Source organism: Phyllostomus discolor, chromosome 2 (assembly GCF_004126475.2).
Source record: "Phyllostomus discolor isolate MPI-MPIP mPhyDis1 chromosome 2, mPhyDis1.pri.v3, whole genome shotgun sequence".
NCBI classification, from domain to species: domain Eukaryota; kingdom Metazoa; phylum Chordata; class Mammalia; order Chiroptera; family Phyllostomidae; genus Phyllostomus; species Phyllostomus discolor.
Genome location: NC_040904.2, coordinates 111,204,075 through 111,226,862, shown reverse-complemented (window position 1 = coordinate 111,226,862; position 22,788 = coordinate 111,204,075). Strand labels below are relative to the sequence as shown.

The window sequence follows — 22,788 nt, the reverse complement described above, 5'->3', positions numbered from 1 at the left end:
CACAACAAGAAAAACAACCCAAGGACAGCTGCTTGAAGCAGGCAAATAAAAGCTTGCCCTGATATAAGTGTAAAGAGACTATGGCTTTCTTTACTAGGAGAGTCTGAGCCAATGAAGGCAGAAGATAAGAGCTCTAAGAGAGTCCTAGGGAAGGACGTGTCAGAGTTCAACTGCATGTTCTACTCAGAATTAAACTAGGCTCACACTGAGAAGTCACTTTTAAAAAGAAAACACTTCATTTTTTAAAGGATTTTATTTATTTTTAGAGATAGAGTAAGGGAGGGAGAATGAGAGGGAGAGAAACATCAGTGTGTAAGAGAACATCAACCTATTGCCTTTCATATGCCATCCCAACAAGAGTCCACGCGTGCAACCCAGGCATGTGCCCTGACCAGGAATCAAACTGGTAACTCTTTGATTTGTGGGATGATGCCCAACCCACTGAGCCACACCAGTCAGGGCCCAAAGAGAAAAAAAACTTTAGAATTTACCTTGTAATTTTAAAATATTGTCACATAAATGTCTTTTATTGAAATTTTAAAATGTTCAATTTAATTTTTGAAATAGTTAATTAAACACTTGCATGGCTCAAAAAGTATTAAAAGGTCTGTAGTAAAAATTCCCTCTTTCCTCTTGTCCCCAATTCCCTCATCCTACTTCCTCAATCCCAGAAATTACCATTAACAGTTTCTTGTATATCTGACAGGAGCTTATGCTTAATATATTTTGGAGTTCTTATTTTTGTTTAACACTGCAATGCCTGACTATTTTAATAGAGTATTTTTTTTAAAAGTACTGGAAGCCATACCTGTTTCCCTTAACTGATGATGAAGGTTGAATGTTTCACAAAATCCCCAGGTGGTCCACTGCCTCTCACTAGGTGCCCTAGGTAGGTGAATTAAATCAAGTGGCAAGGAAGTCTTGTGGGTCTTTGCTAATATATAAATTTGACAGTAACATCGCTAGAGCCAAATTCCTACATTACAAACTCCAAACTTATGGTTAAACTCTTGTAAAGCATGTAGAAAGATTACCATGAAACATTTGAGAAGTAGGTAATGACAAAAGGAAGAAGCTGTCTCTGCAGGAAAAAACCCTCAAAACACAATAAAGATAATCAGAGTTATGATTGGGGAAGTTAGACATAGGCACTGAAAACCTTTTGGAGACCAGAGGATATTATTTTTCTTTTTTTCCTGGTGAACTTTCTGAGAGCTGAGCAAGTGCTGAGGTGCAAATGGGGAACTCCAACCTGAAAAAGGTCCAAGAAGCAGCAGGGCATCTGTTACTGTAACAGTGGGACACCCCCAGCAATGGAGGAGGGGTTGGGAAGCACCAAGGATGGTGCATGAATAGCAGCCACAGTGGGGCTGCTGAACCAGCACACATTGCCCTAGCAACCAGGACAACGCAGGCAGGTTGCACAAGGGATTCTGGGAACAGTCTTTAAAAAGCAGAGTGTGTGACTTTCAGTCAAGATGGAGGTATAGGTAAACACAGCTCACACCCTCACAAAAGCACATCAAAATTACAATTAAATTACTGAACAGCCATCACTCAGCACCATCAGATATCGAGTTGAATGGAAGTCTGATAACTACAAAACTAAAGAAACTGCATCCATCCAGACTAGTAGAAGATAAGGAAACATGGATAAAAATTCAGGAGGAATATCTTGGGAGTGAGGAGTCCCAGCCCAAAGCAAGACCCCCAGAAAGGAGTTCCAGTGCCAGGAAGATAAGCCCCCATAAACCAAAGGGTTTGAGTTGGTGAAAGGAACTACTGGAATCCCAAGCAGTTCCTCTTAAAAGGCCCACACATAGACTTACACAGTCTCATGCCTTCTGAGCTGCAGTACCAGAGTAGCAACTTGAAAGGCACCAGTGGCATATGGGGAGGAACGGAAGTGTCTGGCATCAGGGGGAGAGCTAGGGGCCAGCTTTCTCCCAGACAGAAAGGTGGAAAAAGGCCACTGTTCCTTCTGAGCCATAGCCCCAGAGACCACAGTGCCAGCTGGGAGGTGCCACATCTGAGACTCCATCAGCCATGTTCACATGGTTTGCTCTGCCCTGGTGAATCCACCCCACCGAACTTACAGCCTGACCAAGCTGTTAACAGCGGCTTTTCCACATAAAGGCAGGTCTTGACTCAGGCTTCACATCTTCCTAAATCCTTTCAAACAAGCAACAGCCAGCCTCAGTGACCCCTAGGCCTTGTACCTCTGGCAAAGTGGCCCCAGGCCTGGCACTAGCAGTAGCCAGGTTTGGATCACAGTTTGGCTTCACCTGGGAACCTCCAAGCCCAGAAAAAGTAGCAGCCACCTGTAGATTGCCTTGTTGCACATTCTGGGTGGCCCAGGCAGAACATAGGTGGTTGCTGACCCTGGCCTGCACCATCTGCTAAACCCCAGAGCCTATGCACCCAGTGGACAGCTACAGACCATGTCGGAACTCCACCACCCTGCACAGCTGGCCCTCCATGGAGGGTGGAGATTGGTGGCCAGTGGTCACAGCCAGTCCTTGAAGCTGAATGGCCTGGCTAAATCCCTGTCATTGACATGCCAACAGCAGTCAAGCTTAACTACAAGAGGAGGGTGTGCTCAGCCCACATGGAGGGTACACCTTGAGTAGCTAGCTTGAGTGATAGTAGAGGCTGCACCACTGAACCCCAAAGAGCACCTCTTACATTAGGCCATGCTACCAAGACAGGGAGTCATAGAAGCTCTACGTAATACATAGAAACAAACACAGGGAAGCTGTCAGAATGAACAAAGAAGAATGGCCAAAATGAATAAACAGAACAAAACTCCAGAAAAAGAACTAAATGAAATGGAGAAGAACAATCTATCAGATGCAGAATTCAAAACACTGGTTATAAGGATGCTCAAGGAACTTAGTGAGGACCTCAACAGGATAAAAAAAAAACGCAGGCAGAAAGGTACAATATACTAATGGAAATGAAGAAGAATTTACAGGGACTCAGTGTAGAGTGAATGAAGCTGAGGATCAAAATCATGATATGGAAAACAAGGAAACAAAAAACAACCAATCACAACAACAGGAATAAAAAAAAATGAGGATAGTGTAAGCAGCCTTTCAGACAACGTCAAGCAATCCAACATTTGCATCAAAGGGGGTGCCAGAGGAGAAGAGGAAGAGCAAGAAACTGGAAACCTATTTGAAAAAAACAATGAAAGAAAAATTCCCTAATTTGGCAAAGGAAATACACATGCAAGTCCAGGAAGCAGAGTGAGTCCCAAATCAGATGATGCAAAGAAGCCCATTCCAAGACACATCATTAAAAAAAGCCAAAGGTTAAAGATAAAGACAGAATCTTAAAAGCAGCAGGAGAAAAAGATAGTTACCTACAGTGGGATTCCCATAAGATGGTCATCAGATTTCTCAAAGGAAACTTTTCAGGCTAGAAGGGATTGGCAAGGAATATTCAAAGTGATGAAAAGCAAGGACCTATAGCCAAGATTGCTCTACCCAGCAAAGCTATCATTTAGAATAGAAAGTCAGATAAAGAGCTTCCCAGACAAGAAAAAGCTGAAGAAGTTCATCATCACCAAACCATTATTATATGAAATGTTAAATGGATTTAGGAAAAGAACAAAACTATGAACAATAAAGGGCAATAAACACATACCTGTCAGCAACTGAATCTAAAAAATAAACTAAGCAAACAAGAACAGTAACTGAATCGTGGATATGAAGAGCGTTTTGATATTTGCCAGATGGGAGGGAGTTGGGGTAATGGGTAAAGAGGTGAGGGGATTAAGAAGTACAATTGGTAGTTACAGAATAAATGTGGGGATGTGAAGTACAGGAAATGGAGTTGCCAAAGAACTAATACACATGACCCATGGACATGAACAAAGGAATGGGGATTGCCTGAGGTAATGGGGGGTGCTGAGTGGAAGGTGGCAAAGCAGAAAAAATTGGGACAACTGTAAGAGCATAATTAAAATATAATTTAGGACTTCCGGCCAAGATGGAGGCGTAGGTACACACAGTGTGCCACTTCGCACAACCAAAATAAGGACAACAACAATTTAGAAGCAAAATAACAACCAGAAATGACAGAAAATTGAACTGTACGGAAGTCTGACAACCAAAGAGTTAAAATAGACACATTCATCCAGACCAGTAGGCGGGGCAGAGTCGGGTGGATGGGTGGAGAGAGTTCACAACAGAAAAAGCGGTGGCACTGGGCCCACAAGAAGGCAGTGGGTGAACCCTGGGCAAACAGGCAGCAGCTGGCAGACCCCAGGCGTGGGGTGGCAATGGGCAGACCCAGTGAGGCGGTGATGGTGAAGCAAGGCACTGCATACCAGGTGGCTGGCTGACCAGGTGGTCCCACATTTGCGATTGGATAAACCAGGCGAAACTGGAGAGTGATAAAGACCATGCGGCCCAGGGTTCCAGCGCCAGGAAATAAGGCCTTGAAACACCAATTGAAAACACCTGTGGGGGTTGAGGCACAGGGAGAAATTCCCAGACTCACAGGAGAGTTCATTGGAGAGACCCATGGGGTCCTGGAATGTACATAGGGCCACCCACATGGGAATCAGTGTCAGAAGGGTCCAGTTTGCTTGGGGGAAGTGGAAGAGAGAACTGGGATCCGAAAGAGAGTGGAGCAAGCGCCATTGTTCCCTCTTTGACCCCACTCCCACGTGCAGCGTCACAACCCAGTGACTGGGTTGTCCCACTCTGCTGAACACCTAAGGCTCCACCCCTCATATGTAACACACATGACCAGAAAAAAAAAATGGCCCAAATAGAAGAACAGATCAAAGCTCCACAGAAAATTCAACTAAGCGACCAAGAGATAGTCAACCTATCAGATGCACAGTTCAAAGCACTGGTGATCAGGATGCTCACAGAATTGATTGAATTTGGTCACAAATTAGATGAAGAAATGAAGGCTATGCTAAGTGAAATGAAGGAAATGCACAGGGAACCAATAGTGATGGGAAGAAAACTGGGACTCAAATCAATGGAGTGGATCAGAAGAAAGAAAGAAACAACCAAACAGAAAAGAATGAAGAAACAAGAATTCAAAAGAATGAGGAGAGGCTTAGGAACCTCTGGGACATCTTTAAACATTCCAACATCCGAATTATAGGGGCCCAGAAGGGGAAGAGGAAGAGCAACAAGTGGAAAAGTTATTTGAACAAATAATAAAGGAGAACTTCCCCAATCTGGTAAAGGAAATAGACTTCCAGGAAGTCCAGGAAGCTTAGAGAGTCCCAAAGAAGTTAGACCCAAGGAGGAACACACCAAAGCACATCATCATTACATTAGCCAAGATAAAAATGAAAGCGAGAATCCTAGAAGCAGCAAGAGATAAAGGAACAGTCACCTACAAAGGAGTTCCCATCAGACTGTTAGCTGATTTCTCAAAAGAGACCTTGTAGGCAAGAAGGGGCTGGAAAGAAGTATTCCAAGTCATGAAAGGCAAGGACCTACATCCAAGATTGCTCTATCCAGCAAAGCTTTCATTTAGAATGGAAGGGCAGATAAAGTGCTTCCTAGATAAGGTCAAGTTAAAGGAGTTCATCATCACCAAGCCCTTATTTTATGAAATGTTAAAGGGACTTATCTAAGAAAAAGAAGATAAAAAACATGTATAGTAAAAGGACAGCAAACTCACAATTATTAACAACCACACCTAAAACAAAAACAAAAACTAAGCAAACAACTAGAACAGAAACAGAACCACAGAAATGGAGATCACTTGGAGGGTTATCAACAGGGAAGTGGGAGGGGGAGAGAGAGGGAAAAGGTACAGAGAATACGTAGCATAAGCGGTAGGTAGAAAATAGACAGGGGGAGGGCAAGAATAGTATGGGGAACGTAGAAGCTAAAGAACTTATGACACATGGACACGAACTAAAGGGGGGAATGTGGGTGGGAGAGGGTATACAGGGTGGAGGGGAATGAAGGGGTAAAGTGGGACAAGTGTAATAGCATAATCAATAAAATATATTATAAAAGAAATATATAAAGGGACATGTGGTTCAAGGGAGACAGGATAAGTAACAGAAAACATGGATGGCTTGCAAGGAACTGGACAATATATGATTGTCTAAAAGTATTCAAATCAAACAATTTTTTAAAATGTGCTGACCAATGAATTAAGGCTGGCTTTAGTTTGCTTACTCGCTTGGTTCCTGAGATTATCTGGGTCTATTTTGTAGCTTACACTCTCGTGAAGGCCCAGTAGAATTCGTAGGAGCACAAACTCATCTTTCTCTAGGCGCAATCAAGCTTTTTGTAAAATATAGCCACAGGTCAAAACTGTGTTCTAAGAGCAGATGTGTGGCTTTATAACCAAATCTTATCTTCAACTGCATGATATATGATTTATAAGAAAAACCCAGGGTAGCACCCAGCACACAGAAGAATCTTTTTATTGTGCCTCCCTGATTAACCTTAGGCTGAAGAGCCAAGGCATTGTAAGGTTGTACAATTAGGTTCTATGATATCACCTGCTAATTTAGATGGCTGTAACACTAAGCACAACTCCAGATAATTCTATCAGAAATTCACTTTAAAAAGGCCTTGTTTTTACATAAACTTATGTATAGAACTGTTGGCCTTCAGCGTAGATAGAGGCAGAGCTTAAATTCTGGCACATCAGACCTGTGTGCTCGAACAGAATAGCAAGTGGGGAGGACGGGATGACAATAGACATTCATCCAAATAGGCAAGACAAGACCTAGGAGCATGGTGACAGTGGTAGGAGGCCCAGGCAGGCCCTGGAGGTCTAAGAGATATGAAATACAGCAAGTAAAATTCAGGCAGGTGACACTTCCAAGTCTAGGGAGGGAAACAGGAGGAAGCACCCATATACCTGAATGTGTAATGACGAGGAAGATCATGGCCACTGGCTTGGGTATCAGGCAGAGAGGCTGGGCCCGAACTTACATGGAGGCAAGGTGCCTGAAGAACCAAACCAGCTACTATGAGGCTCAGCTATGGTCTATTTGCAATTTTTTTTTCTCCAAGAACGCTTATAATTCACGAAACAGAATTCATGTAGGAGAAATCTACTTTCCACCTAAAGTTTTCTTTGAATGCTTTGAATATTTTGAACTTGTAAGGTAAGGCATATCTGATTTTAAAGGTTTGTCTGAATTGATTTCCTCAGCCCCACTGAAATAGGGGAACCCGGAAAATCACCCCATCACTACATTTCACCAATAGAAAAAATATCACAAGCTTTCCAATACAATGACTTATGAAGTTATTATACTCACTTGGCCCACTTTCTCAAATAGGACGAAATAAAGCTGAGCTGCTTGACATGAACAGGGTACAATGAATTTTACCAAAGCAGAAAAGAGGAACTGTATTATCAGCTAACACGGCTTAAATATTTCTCACGGGACATTTTTCTCACTTGAGAGACTTCTTGTCTTGGTAACATCATCACCATTGTTGGGTTGCTGTCTTCCCTATTTTGCAACTCAACTTTCAGAAGGAATATATTTAGAAACTATATTTATACACATATTCTAAATTTATGGCCAACAGGCAGTGACGAAGGAAGTTTAACCCCCCTACCTTCGACCCCGTCACCAATATTACCCTTCTTAATTCGAAGAGCTAAACATAGTTTCTACTTCGTCTTTTTCATTTTATGCAATTAGCCTTTCGTTAAGTTAGGGAGTTTTGACGCAGGGGACTTACCCAATATATGTAAAAAGAAACAAATCATTTTACATTTTACGTGCTTGGGACGTTGGATTACCTGGGTTATTTTAACTGTACGGAGGCAGGTTTGCTACCATCCCACTCAGAATCATCCAGATCACCTCCCCATTTCCTGTATCAGCAGTGAGAAATAGCTGTCCTTGAGCTCTCGGGGATTGCCGGTCAGTCCCTTCCGGGATTTGCTGTGTCGCCCCCGTAGCCATCTCAGCGAACCGCACCTCCCCAGGAGCCCCTCGAAGCTCAAGATCGGACTGGAGCGCACTCTCTAGGACCCTGAGGAACGCCGGCAGGAGGCGGTGCCTGGCCGAGCCTCTAGCACGGCCAGCTCCGGAGTTCCGGGGCAGGCACGCACCAGGAGGGAGAGTCGTGCGCAAGTTCGGGGGGGGGGGGGGGGGGGGCGTGGCTGCGCGCGGGGCGGTCCGGGCGCGCGGCAGTGGGCGGGGAGCGCCGCTGGGCCGTGAAGCTGCTGGGCAGGCCGGGCATTAGGGCCTCGGCGAAGCCCGCTCCCCAGCGCGCTGGGCGGGGTGTGTGGAGGACCGCTGCGCGGGCAGGCGCGGGCCCGGAGGCAGCGGCTGCGCCCTGCGCCGGGGAGGAGCCGGAGGCGGGCGGGCGGCCAGCGGGCGGGGGCTGGGACCCAAGGTAGGGAGTGTCGGAGCGCCAGCGGCGAAGACGGCAGCGGCGGCAGAACCGCCTCGGTGCGTGGGTCCTTGGCGACTCGGGTTCCGCCCGCAGGCTGCGGTGTGAGCGGGCGCCCGGCTCCCTTTCTACTCCGCCCGCCGCCGCTGCCGCTGTGATTGGGTGGAAGATGGCGCTGGGCGGATGGAAATCCTAATGACAGTCTCCAAATTCGCCTCCATCTGTACCATGGTAGGTGCGGCGGGAGGACGGCCGGGGCGGCCCGGAACCCCTGGGGCAGGAGGCCGGCTGACCGGTAGCGGTCCCCGCCCCTCACTCTGGTAGTCTGTGGGGCCTGGGCGGGGGCGGTTGGACGGCTGCGGGCTGAGAGCACGGTGATTAGCGGCCCCCGGGGACGGGGAGGCGGCTGGCTATCAGTGAGGGCGCCAGGGTGACCAAAGAGAGGGCTACTGTGCGGGTTTTGGCTGGGGGTGGGCCCCGGTGTTCGGCGCCCCGGGCTCTACTGCTGAAGTCTTACCGCGGTGCGGGGCTGAGCTGCGGGCGCGTCCAGATTGTGGGTGCGCGGGCTGGAGCATAGCTCCGGCCCGACTAGGAGGTGGAAGGACACGGGGTGGTGCGCTGCGTTTCCGTCTGGCGGTGCGCGGAGCCGGGAGGTGGCTCTGGGCGGCGGTGGGGGTCCGACGGCAGGAAGGCTGGGTATCATTCCTGCTCTGGAGAGAACGGAAGTCTAGTGCAGATTCCTTCTCTGCCCCTTTGGCGAGGCCGAGTTCCCCACCCGCTGCTTCGGGGAAAGGGGTGTGTGTGAAGGTGGAAACTTTAAATAAGTGAGGTGGAAATTTTTCTCATTTCTACTCTTTCTGAGAAAAACGAGCTCTTCTTTTCCAACCACGTGTCCAGGTGGCAGTCTAGTCTTTGGGAATCCACGTTAATGTTGCAAACAGCTTAAGCTTCCCTGTCACTTGTTTACTTGAGTATACTAGGCACATCTGTGTGTGGCTTGAAGTATTTCTGTGCAGCAACTGACTGACTGCAGGGGTTATGGTCTGTGTTTTACTGGCATTTCTAAATAGACTTTAAGGGCAAAGTGCTAATACCTGTTGAAAAGTACTGAATGGAGCAAAATGTGGGTGCGTGTAAGTCTTGGTGATTTGTGCTTAGCCAGGAGGACCACGGTTTTCCACACGATGTGGTAGATTCTTTTCATTAGCTCATTATGAGCTTACATATGAGGATAATAATTATGGGCCATCAGAGAAAAAAGTTATGCTTTGCACTGTGGGCCTAGTGATTTATGTTTTTAAAGACTTTGAAAATCTTTTCTTCTGTTTTGTCTTACTAGCCTTTCTTTAAGCAATCTGCGATTTAAGGGTGGTACATTTTATATACTTTTTTTTAAAGGAATAGTAAATTAGATCCTCAAGATGCAACTGCATGTTGATGAACAGTACTAAAAAATGGCTGAAATCAAGTGGGATTAAAATCTACAGCAGCGATTTTTAACCTTTTTCATCTCATGGCACACATAAACTACTAAAATTCCATGGCATACCAAAAAATGTATTTTTTGCCGACATGACCAAAAATAGGTATAATTTTGATTCATTCACACCAGAAGGCTATTGTTGTGTTGGCTGCTTTCGTTTTGTAAATTTGACAGTCTAAGGGAAAAGAGGTCACTGCCCCTGACTAAATAGTTAGATGTTCCTTTAAATATTCTTGTGGCACAGTGGTGTGCCGTGGCACACCAATTGAAAATCGCCGATCTACAGGATTAAAGAAATCATACTGAATAATGAATCATTGGGGAATTTATTTCCCCAAATAGATGTTTTTCCCTCTCACAATTTACATTTTAGGAAGCGCTGATATTAAGGAAACTATATTAAAATTATTTCTGAGGACCATTTGGATTATTTTTTGATATTCTAGTTATTCTATTTCAAAAGGAATCTAATAAGTCTTTGAAATTGATAGGTAATCTTAAGAGATTGCTGAGCTACACAGATTGTTGGGTCATAGTTCGTTGTCAAAGTGTAGTGCTTCAGAAGTGATGTGTTACTCTACTAACTAGTCATTCACTCAGGTATATCAGGTATACATTCGGCACCTATTAAAGGCTAGAGACTGCGCTGAGTGCTGAGGATACAGCAGTGATCAAGACAATCCCTGCTGTCATGGTGTTTACATTGTAGTTGAAGGAGACAAACTATTCAAATGAACACGGTAATGTAAAATATGCTATAATCGGATTAGGAACATGAGGCACAGAGATTTGCCAAGTCAAACATGAGTAAGAGGGATTCTGATCTCAAGAACGTTAGACCCCAAAGCTCTTGCCTAGGTCTTCCACTCTGGGGCATTAATTGCATGTGGGATGTGTGTGAGTATATTGTTGGCAAATACAGAAATACCAGTGGTTGGTCAAATAAGATTGTTCTAAAAATAGTGTTAAAATGTGTCTATTTTATATTTCAATAAATTCTGATGTGCTTCCAATGTAATGCCGAATATCTCAAAGTAACCTGAAATTTTATCCTTTAAAGAAAACCTACCTTCTGAGAATTACAAAATTAACAATCAAGAAAAGCAAAGATATTTTCCTCTGTGCCTTTGTAGATGCTATGTTTCTAGGCTTTGGACGCCCCTCCTCCCACCTTGTCTAGCAAGTTCATGCCTGTCTGTCAAGCATGTAGCCTTACTTGAATAATCCTATCCCTGTCCATCCCCATCGTCTGTCCACCTCATAATTTCACTGCATTTTTGTAATCTCAATAGCACTTCCCATGTGTACTGTGTACTGCCTTTTCTCCTCATCTACTTTTTAGATTGCGAAGGTACAAGGTGAGGGACTATCATTTATTTCTGCATTTTGGTGGAGCACTAATGTCTACGTTATAGTAAAACAGTTTGGTTAAATGTGGGTGAGATTGGAGGTGTGTGTGGTGTCCTGGGGAGAAGAGGGGCTGGATCTAAAGAGCATGATGGTTCTCAGAATTAGCAGCTGTGGAAACATTTATGAGCTGGATTTTATTTTATAAATAATGAAATTTATGTAATTTTTTTCATTTGTCAACATAAGGTACCTGGGCAGATCGACAGTACCTTAATTGGGGTAAATAACTGTGTTAAAAGCACATCTTTCTGATATATATTGTAGATCACTATTGTTTTGCTTACATGTGAAAATTAGTAAAGTATGTTTAAGTTAGTCTGACCCAAATGAGAGATTATGTTTAAATTTCACAGAAAAAAATTGCAAAGATATCTCTAGAAGTGCCACTTCTTATTTTTACATGAAAAAATACATTTTCAATATCATACAGCGTTTGTTTTTGCCTCTGAAGTAGCTTCAGAGTTCAGGGCCTGGCACAGAGTAGCTGCCTGGTGCTTAATATTATACTTCATAATGATGAAATAGTGGAAAAAGTGGCCAGAAACATGAAGAGAAGCCTGTGTTTTGAAATTGAGGTGTAAGTTATAAAGCCATCTTGGGGGTCCTTGGACTGGAGAGAGGTAGTGTGGGTCTTGGCTGTTGCATGGAGGCAGGCACTGCTGTTGTCTGGGCTTCGCAAGTGTCCGCCAGCCCCCACTGTGATCATTTGTGGTTTCTTCCTGTGCGGGTTGTAGGAGTCCTGGTTGGGAAGGGATTGTTGGGGAGGGGACTGGATAAGGGAGAAGCTGTTTGCCTGGGATGGTAGGTGGATCATGGGGTGGCACTGGCCTAGCAGCTTGCCCACCTTCCGTCGTAGGGGTGACATAGATCTGTTAGAACTCAGTGTCAGCGAGGCCAACACAAGTTAGCTGCCAAGTGGGTCTGACAGGTTTACCTCGAACACACCTGTATCGAGCACAGCACCCTGCCTGTGGTAAACTTTGAACTGCTTATGGGAGGAAAGCCACAGGTGAAGCTGGCTATTGTCCTCTTTCCATTCTCACTCAGTAAGAACACGGTGTGTGTGGGGTTAAAGTGCTCCAGAAAGAAAGTAAACGGAGGAAAAACCTTTTGTTTAGGGGGACGGTTTGATAGTTTACTTTTCAGTAGTCAGTATTATGTTAGATAGTAAAATTCCTTGTGCTGTCTTGAGAAATAGGATAGGTGAATTTTTGTTAGTAAAATATTTAATTTTATTAATATTTTATTAGTAAAATAGTGCTTCAGTGATAGGAACAGAGTTGTCATTTGTTTCACCAATTTTTGCTGTTTTTACTGTAAATGTTAAGACTCAAAAATAAGGAGTCTTCTATCATATGTAAATGTTGGTTAAATACTGATAAGGAATGTTTGAGCATGTATTAGAGGAGGCTTGGCGAGAACATTTAGTGTAAGTATTATTAAAGTTTTATTTAAGCTTGTGATCTTTTGAATTTGGTTAAATACATTTTGGACATTAAAAATAATACATTCTTATAGAAAATTTGGGAAATCTATTAAAGAGTTTGGAAGTTCTTAAGGAAGCAAGAAGAAAATATTTTATTTTTCAGAGCATATTTTGTCTTTTCAGAAGGAACTTTATTGTGCTTATACCCTAGATAAAATTTTGCTGTTTAGCTTGCCCCAGAAATGATTGTCTTGTTAGTTTTAAAATTTGTACAAGTTCAGAATTAGCATGGAGAGTTGAATGTTATAAAATGATGTTACAGCAAGATTGTTGGCCCAGTAAGGTACAATGATAGGCTGCTGCGTTAACTTGCTGCTGCCAAGTTAATTCATGATTACTAGAGGATAAAGTTATATAGGCAGTAAAAATGGAATTTTATGAGATGGGGGATTATTCTAATCTAAACTTATTCGTTATTGCAAATAAAGGTAAGACCATTGGGATTTGAAACCTTTAATATGCTTAAAAAGTTCAGGTTTAAATACCATGTTTAGCTGTGTGCAATGTGTAAAAATACTCTGGTATTATTTTATATTATATGGCTTTGCTTACCTGCTGGTATTTTCTCCTTCCACCCTGGCTAATCTTTTTATAATAGATTTCAAAGTAAGTTAATCATGTACTCTACCTTGAACCATGGGGCCAGTTTCAGTCAGACTTTATCATAACATGTGTTGTTGTTTTGTTTAATTCTAGGCTTTTGACCAAGTCCCCAGAGATTGAGCCCACCTCCTTTTAGTCACTTACAAGCTCTTTCTTCCTTACAGTCATATTTATTCTAGCTCTCCTGACACTTTTACTGTCTCAGGAGATTATTGAAGCATTTGTTTACTTAGCATTAATTCCTCTCCAGAGATCTTCATTTTTCAGATTTAAATAATTTAATTTGGTTTTTATTTCTCTTTTAGTAGCTCAATTTCAAAAACATTATGTAGTATTTCATGTATCCTACACCTTGGTTTGTTAAAAAGAGCAGTTGGACCAGAAGATAAATTCTAGTCCAGGTTTTGACTTTTAGATCTGTATGGGAAAGTCTCATAAAACTTTGAGCTGATTTTTTAAATTTGTAAGATGAAAGGGTTGAACAAGATACTTGAGTCAATATTCTTCGTATGTTTGTTTCCTTTTGGATCTAAAACAATATTCTATGATCCTTTGTGAGTTTGCTGAGAGTTTACTGATGGTTGTTGATACCATCATGATTTTGGGAGCTCTGATCATGTTTTAGGTACCATGAGGAGCATGGAGTTAGGCATAGTAAAATATGAATTATGCCTACTTCCCAGTTTTCTTTTTAGTGTTCCTGAATTTATGGAAAGTTACAGTTGGAAGTAAATATATTATTCCTCCTTTAAAAGCATTCAGTGGAGGTTAACGATATGATCATTTTATTCATTAACAGGCTAAAGTCACAGAGCTGTTTACTCATTTTTGACACTTTCTTTTCTGATAACATTAAAAAAATATTTGAATTGGTGCCCTTTTTAGATTCCACATCTCCCTAGCTGTATGTGTGATCTTGGACAAGTTACTTCTCTGTGTCATGGTTTCTTGTCTATAAAATGGGGATTAAATAGTATCTGGTGCAGAGGGTTGCGGAGTAGTCCCTGGTAATCACTCTGTAGCAGTGGTTGGTCGTGGTGGTGGTGGTGGTGGTGGTTGTTATTAATATTATTATTGTTCGAAAGTAATTCGCTTCCCTCACTGTGGTAAGAAGGACTTATTGGCACTACTAATTATCGTTAGCTCAATATATACTTGTAGCCAAAATTGGAATTTGTGTATTATGAAATGCAGTTATTTCAGTTCATTTTCATTATAAGAAACTAGTTTATTAGTAGTATATACCTCTGAGAAAACACAAATATACTTTGAAGTTAAATGAATTAGAGTACAATATAAATTATGAATGTAGATTGTATTTTCTCTGTTTTGAATAGTTTGTAGGAAGACATTTTATTCCTTGTGTCTGGGAGTAAAAGTGGTCTGATTTGTGATATTCTTAAACATGTTTTACAGGTTTAGATTAAGTTGGGAATGCTGCTTTTAAAATAAAATCTTACTGTGTTTGTTTTAGTAAAGCACAGTGACTTACTGTGTTAGAACAAGGTATATGTGTGTTAAAAGTCAGCTTCAGGCCGTATTTCCTTTCAGAATTTCGTATTGTTTACGGGGGGCCATACTATTGCACTTAATTCCCTTTTGCCTCTGTCCTTTACTCTTGATGGCCTACGGTGCTGTTACCCACCTTTTTTTAGACATTTTGTCTAAAACCTGTTCTCTCCCCATCTCATGGACTGGAAGAGGATTCTTTAAGTATCTGCAATGTACTTTAAGGTATTGGAAGAAAAGGGTAAATGCTGATATTATGAAGAGTTTTGGCCTGCTGAATTGAAAACTCAGTCAGACCCAGTATTGTTGAAAATACCTGTGTATGAGACTTGATCATTTAAAATCTTGTGCAGAAAATTTGTATTATAAGGAGATCAGAGAGTTTATATGCATAATTTATTTTGGAAGAAAAACTATTAAATCTTTGACTGTTTTCACAGAAGTACCCAGTCAAGAATTTTGTGATAGTATAAAGTACAAAATATTTAATAGAGAACATGATTGAGTGAGGCTCTGTAGCTCTTCATACTTCTGTGTGGTCACTGGCTGTGTTTTCCTGTTGCTTCACTATAAGAAAGACCACTAGCTCTTTCTAAAAACTGTGTGGTGTCTACAGGGTGATGTGTAAGCTTGCTTAGGATCTGTGTAGTAATCCACATGTCTAAAGCTGCAAGCTGATAAAAGTGAATTTGCAGCTTAAAGTAAGAAGTGATGTTTATTTCAGTGATAACTGGCATACTTCTGGTTCAGTATTCTTATTGAACCATTTCCTGGACCTGGACATTTCCTACTTGTGAATAGCGTCCTCAGTCATAGTATTTTTAGTGGTGTCTGAGTATTGTTGCCTTGGGTTTTATTTTTGTGCCCTAATGAGCCTTGTGCATGATAGTGAAGAACTTTTTTTCATGAGATGACAGGTATGAATTTTTTTTTTAAGCTAAGTGACTTTTTTTCTTGTGAAGAGTGTCTTTTCTTCAGTAAGTACTTTCTGGAAGTATTAATGGAGCCCTACACGGTGTATGTGGGTTGTGAGAATATAGAGATGACTATGATAAGCTCTGGTGTTACAGAGCTCCCTGTTTTGCAGGACCCATATGGGATATAGTTGTGCTGAGAATGTAATCCAATCCTCTTGGCCCCCAGGCAGCCAGGATGTGTCTGGGTTGACCAGAGACCCCTGACCAGTCACATCCAGGTGTGAAGAGTCTTACCTGTATATTCTTGTGAGCTCTACATGCTGAGAAAAAGGTTGGGAAGGAGAATAGACATAAAACAAATGAGTGTGATGAGATGGCTTTCTTCCTGCTGGTGTAAGTAGTAAATGTAGGTGAAAGAGAAAGTGGCTATTTCTTTAGGAGAATGAAAAGGGTTTCCAGGAAAAAAAACTACATGGAAGAGATTTAAACTTGTGAAATGAAGTCATCTATCGTATAGACAGGAAGGGATTGAATTCCAAATATGAGCAAAGATGTAAAATTGTGGGATCATGTGTTATTTTAGGTTCTATGGCTGGTTTATCATGGAAGGCATCTTGGGAGAAATAGACTGCAGAAGAGGATGGGGCCAGATGTGAAGTCCCAGGAAAAGTTTACAAACCATTGACTCTGATTAACATATCAATAAAATGGGTATTTAGCTATAGGAAAAATGTAAGTTCAGAGGAAGGCTGTGGGGATAAAGAAATAATGGAATTGCTAAATATATGTTGGTAAATTTCATTACATGGATGGTTAAAAAGTTGCTTGTGTTTTTGAAAAAAAAGATAAAGTGATGACAATAACAAGATGCGGTGGGGTAGAAGGGGTATTCATTGGGTAGTTAGAACCTGTTAAAGGCCTTGTCTCCCCAAAACCCTAATATCAGAAAGTTTGAAGTTATATATACATGTTAAAAATTAAGGGTAAATTTATACCTGCACAAGAAATGAATATTTTTGCTTCCAAACCAGCAGAAACTTAATCATTCAGACTTTGAGGGCAGGAAAACTGGAAAAGCAAGATGAAAAAGGAAAGGATAAAATAGAAAACCAAAATAAAGTGGAATAAATAAGCTGTATTTCATTAATTACAATCAATCTGAATGGATCAAATTTATCCATATTAGTGAAACTATCAGATTGTATAAAAAAAACAAAATATTGCTTAACAAGTAACCTGCCTAAAATGAAAGGGCACGCTATATAACAATAACACAATACTAGTATCGCACCTAAGAAAACTGAAAATACTATCTAGGTTGCTATTTGAGATACTTCAAAGTCATTTAGTCCTTTTTTCGTTAGTGTCATACTCTTTTTCTCATGTCTGTCACCTCTTTGATCCATTGAGAACTGGAAGAGCTCAGGTAATATTAGCCCCACTTTCACAGATTTGGGGGGAAAAAAGCTTCATGCCATCCCTCACATCCACCAGGGACGAGGTACAGATTTCTTTACTCCCAAATTCATGATGACATCTACAAGCCAATGTATTATAGCTTTTATTTTTAGACGAAATGGTTTTCCTTCCATTTTAAACAAGAATTTGGACTTTTTTTTTTTGGTTTCTAACTTTTAAGCTTTCTGTATGGCTTTGAGTTCCACTTCACTTACAATTATTTGGGTTTGTTTTTTTTAATATTTTATTTATTTATTTTTAGACATAGGGGAAGGGAGGTAGAAAGAGAGGGAGAGAAACATCAATGTTTGGTTGACTCGCACACTGCACACCCCACACTGGGGAACTTGGCCTGCAACCCAGGCATGTGCCCCAACTGGGAATTGCACCGGTGACCCTTTGGTTCACAGGTCAGCGCTCAATCCACCGAGCTACACCAGCCAGGGATATTTGTTTTTGGATAAACCAGGTACCTGATTTCTAATGTGAAATGAAGTAGTAATTTCTCCATTAGATGAAATGAGAGGATACACGTGAAAGGCATGTGGACTGTATATATAAATTAAAGCCATTCTTACCAATTATTATTTGGCAGGACTCATTAGGAAACGATAAAAGGTACATTTGGGCGTTACGACAGGACTCACAAGTTACCTGTGACAAAGTGTGGACATTTCAAGGTTTACAAATGAGTATTTTAGTGATCCTGGTCTTAGGATGCCCAGCTAATCAATGAAAGAAAGTTTTAGGTTACTCTTAAAAAAAAATCTAATATTTTGGGAATTTATGGTTCATGGAACTTTTTTTTTTTCTAATAAGATATCTGAGGGTTTGGTTCTCTTATCGACATAAAATTCTTGGTTAAATTGTGCTGTGAGGGAGCACTGATGTCAGCAAACTTCCTGTGATTCCCTTTTAGTAACTTTTTTTAAAGGTCTAAAATTATAGTGAGTAAATGGTGTTAACTTCTGTGGTATTGGTCTACCTGGAGAACGTTTGTAATTCTTTCAAATGAGAATTATCTGGGCATGAAGTAAGCAGTGTAGTCAGTTCTAGGGGCAAGGAAAAAATAAAAAGATTTTTGTTCTTTGGAATGCAAAATGTGTTTATAATGTGAGATCCTGTAGACAAAAACATTTGTTCTGCTTTGTATGTGCATGTCTCAGTCTAAAAAAAAATCTAGCCATTATATCTTTGAAGAAATTGTTATCTTTTTTTTCCTCCTAGAATTTTGTTTCACTTTGTTTTTTCCCCTGATGTTAGAAAGATTCCATGGGGTTTAATTTGCTTTATGAAGATACATGCCAGACAGTTAAGGTGGTATGTTGGGGGTAGCAATTGGTACACTGAAGTTTGCTGAAGAAGATGTATCTTGATGTAGTATAGGAAGGGTGTTCTTTCTGTAAAACAGGATACAATGTTTAGAAGATGTCACTCTCATAGCCTTAATTAAATGAAGGAGCTTTGGTTCATCCAGGAACAGGTGAGGAATAGAAATAGTGTTTTCACTGTTTATTATTTGATGGACCTAAGGGTATAACATTAATGATTTCCTCAGACTGATGGTACTCAGAGTTATTTATTTCAAGTTGAACAAAAATTGGGAAAATTCTGAAATTTGTTAAAGCCTCAAAAGTAGATATAATTGATCAAAAACAAAACCAAAATTATACTGTGCTTTGATCCTGCTAGGCAAATTTATGATTTTTGTTGTTATTGTTTGCATGTGTTTCTTAAAAAGAGTTCACTTTTTTTATTTTTTAGCAGTTTCTTTGGCAAGTAATAAATAGTTTCATTTGTCTGAACTGCATTTTTTTTTTAATTGAGGAGGTTTACACCTGCCTCACTGGGAGCCCAGCTTAATGAAGACGTGCTGTGTTCCCCTACCTGATTGAAGCAGTTGCTGTGACTTTGACAAACATCTTTGCAAATGCAAAACTGAAAGGAAGCAACTTTCAATGTCTGATTGTTTCTTATAAAAATCAAGCCTACCTTGATAACCATACTGATAACCATATGTGGGTGTTTGCATCATTTTCTGATTTAAAGACATTAAAATAATACAAATGCTACCTGTCACCGTTTTTTTGTCAGTTTGTAGTTTTACTACTTCTACTCTCTAAAGACACTGTGGTTGCCTTTGCTCAGGTCACTGCTCCTTCCTAGCTTTCTTTGGTCCTGACCTTTGGGTAATTTTTCCTTCCTTGCATCCTTAAAGCTTCTTTCGGCTTGTTGCACTTTTTCACCCCAGACATTAGTTGTTTTAATTCCCCTCTGTCTTTTTTCACTCCTATAACCAAGTTGTAGTTATCACACCGTTTTAATACTGAGAGCCTGGCTTTGTTGTGATGTTTTTGCTTTTCTCTGTTAGGATGGCTTGGGCCATCTTAGCAGAGTGTGTACAGTTGAATGTGACTTCTGTCATTTTCAGCTTCCCTAAGAAACTGACAAGGAGAGCTAACAACATTTATTGAATGCCTACTTTGTGCTGTTGCTAGGTACTTCACAAATTGAAATCTCAAAAATGAAGGCATAGAAGGGTTTGGAGTTAGGTAAGATGATAAACATAGAGTGGATTATTAAAGAAAATTCAGATATTTGGTTGACTTTGAAGTTAACAAGGCCCTCTGTGTTTCGTGGTACTGGAACAAAGAGAAGGCTGGACTGAATAGGTGTGGCCCAGTGGAGAGATGAAATTCAGTGATGGGACATTTGTAAAACCTCCAGAATTGTGTCTTACAGACATGATGTGGTTGCATTCTTTTCCTTCTCTCATTTTTGGGCACTGTCTCTGAAATGTAATGACATGGTCACTGTTAGGAGTACAGGGGTAGATGTGCCTTCGTACGTAGTTCAGTAATTAATGAATTGTTTTGAACTATCAAATTGAGGAATTTAAAAGTGAATTAAACCACTCAGGTTTAACTGTGTGTATTGTTAAAGAATAATACGATATCTGGCTATCTTTTGGAAACAGTTTCTTTTGATTCCACATTTTTAAAAAGTTTAAAAAAATAAAACATTTAGTTTTTAAAAATACAAAATTATGTGAAGAAAAATCTACAAAAAATTTTCAAGAATGAATTACTTGTAAGAGTGTGTGTATGTGCGTTTGTGTGGTTAGACATTTCTTGTGCATAATGAAAACATGGTATTGTGGGTTTGTTATTCCCCATACCCCTAAATAAAATTGCGAGATTTATTTGCAACTTACTCTTTCACTTAATAGGTAAAGAACATTTTCCTTTGTTTTTATGCTGCTTCATTCTAGGTCAGACTGTGCTCCTTTTCATTCTCCATTATCTTTGGTCTGTTATCATGTTAGAAAGGTTTGGTTATGCAATATTGTTTGTATTATACATTTTTATTTTCTTAACATCAATTGTATTAGTTTCTTAAGGCTGCCAAAACAAAGTAACAAAATCTGTGAGGTTTAAATTTTTGTCTCTCATATTTCTGGAGGCCAGAAGTCCAAAATCAAGGAGTTGGCAGAGTTGGTTCCTTTGGAGGACCTCTGAGGAGAGTCTGTTCTGTGCCTTTAGCCCAGCTCCTGGTGATCTGCTAGCAGTCTTAAGCATTTAGGTATATCACTCCATTTTCTGCCTTTGTTGTGTCTGTGTCAGTCTGTGCATTGTTTTCTCTCTGTGCTTGCCTGTGTCCATGCCCACATTTTGCCTTTTTGGGGGACCCTTTCTGTCCCCCAATCAGTACATGGCTTTTATTGTATCTGAAATATCACAAATAAGTCTGGGGAATCAGTCAGCATCTGCTCTTTCTATAGCTGGACAGCATAAATCTTATTCATCAGCCTGCTGAACTGTTCCTTTTTCAGGAAATAGATACCATCTAAAACTTTTTGATATCCTTGTTTTTAACTGTTGTGTCGTGCTGAATCAAAGCAGCTGAATTTGATGCAAATTCATTGTCGTTCTCTTCAAGAATCAACTCATCTTTCTGGGCTTGAGATACTGAAAAAGGGATGCCTGACCTCATCCCAACCTGGTGGATGTATTTTTTGCCCAAGAGATTTCTGATTTTAACAGGAGAGCCATTCTGATAATGGCACTGATGGGGAAGTGAGTGTGCACAGACCTCATCCTGTCGCTGAAGCCTAGGGTAACATGCTTGATTGTGTTCTGTATGTGACTGCAGGTAGTGCGAATGGCGGCCAGTGCTTTTCAGTTGTCCCACCATTTGTCAACCCAGAGGCTCTTGTTTTGTGTTCCAAGGAGACTGAGTCCACACTGATGTGATTGAAGTCCCTCCACAGGGTGCCCCTTCTTAATAACCGTGCGTCCCTTCAGAGTGATGTCCACATTGTTTTGGATGTCTCCAGTCTGATTGCTGAGAATGGTACTCATCCTCGAAGTAGAAGTGGCAAAGACAACTAAGGACCCTTGGGCCCATGCTGACCTTTTAACTTGATTACCTTTGCAAAGCCTCTGTTTCCAAATAAAATAACGGTGAAGTTCTGGGGGTTAGGACTTCAGATATCTTTGTTGGAGGGCACAGTTTATCCCATCACACCAATGGGGCAGTCAGGTCCATTTTCACAATCAGTATCAATGACTGTTCAGTAAATAGCATTATGCACTAGAAACTAGAGATGCAAGTTGTTTCAGTTTTTGTCCTCATAGGACTTGTTGTCTATTTGGAAAGACCAGGTTGTGCATAACCAGGTGAACAGTGAGTGATGCCAACCTGATAGCTAAGTGTTAATGATGCTTAAATGGAAGACAGGTTGGCATTTGGAGTGAAGCTTAGTCCAGCTGGAGAAGAGAAGGCTTTTGAGAGTGGCGGAGAGGGAGCTTGTTGGGATTCGAAAAGCAATTTAAGGAAGATGAAGAAGGGAAAGAGCTTTGGAGAGAAGGTGAGAATGTGAATGAAACAACTATAACAAATAAGAATATTCAGTGATTAAAATTGCTTACGCAGTTTAATGTTTCAGTAGTTTTGTCCTCAAACTTGTTAAATTGATTGGATTTGTATTGGTTTAGGCAAAAATCTATGAAGGTTTTCTGGTAGTTAAAAAAAGGTGGGTGTCGTTCATGGTCATGTTATGATACAGCTTGTAGAACTCATTTTTGCTGAAATGAGTTAATCAGGAGTACTTTTGATCCAGTGGGCAAAGGAAAGTGGAGTTGTTCTGTTAAACAGAACAACACTCACTATTGACTTTCCATTGCAGTGACAGGGAGAGAAAAATCTGTAAAATCCTAAGGTTTTACATTTCAACTGTGGTGCTCTTAATGGTTTTTTTTTTTTTTTTTTTAAAGATTTTATTTATTTATTTTTAGAGAGGGAAGGGGGAGAGAGAGACAGACAGACAGACAGACAGACATCAATGTGCGGTTGCTGGGGGTTCTGGCCTGCAACCCAGGAATGTACCCTGGCTGGGAATCGAACCTGGGACACTTTGGTTCCCAGCCCGCGTTCAATCCACAGAGCTACACCAGCCAGGGCGGTTTTTTTTTTTTTTTTTGTTATATGTAAATCATTTAATGAAAAAGGATCAGAGGAAGTGGTTTGATAGAAAATTTATTTTTAAAAGCCTACAAAACATGG

The 22,788-nt window shown here is 40.9% G+C and overlaps 1 protein-coding gene and 1 pseudogene across 3 annotated transcripts in view; one reads left to right on the top strand and one right to left on the bottom strand.

Moving 5' to 3' along the window:
* Positions 1 to 8,302: 8,302 nt before the first annotated feature.
* The window catches only part of USP12 (ubiquitin specific peptidase 12), a 95,426-nt gene continuing 80,940 nt past the window's right edge, over positions 8,303 to 22,788 (top strand). Inside the window, exon 1 of one of the 3 annotated variants that reach the window (XM_028503896.2) lies at positions 8,303 to 8,588. In XM_028503896.2, coding sequence (XP_028359697.1) covers positions 8,541 to 8,588 — 48 coding nt within the window. In that variant the 5' untranslated portion in view covers positions 8,303 to 8,540. Of the gene's footprint in view, positions 8,589 to 15,046; positions 15,074 to 22,788 lie in introns of those variants that run through there. The other 2 variants (XM_036018345.1, XM_036018344.1) reach the window with 2 other exon arrangements.
* Positions 19,542 to 22,476, bottom strand: LOC118498930 (annotated as a pseudogene).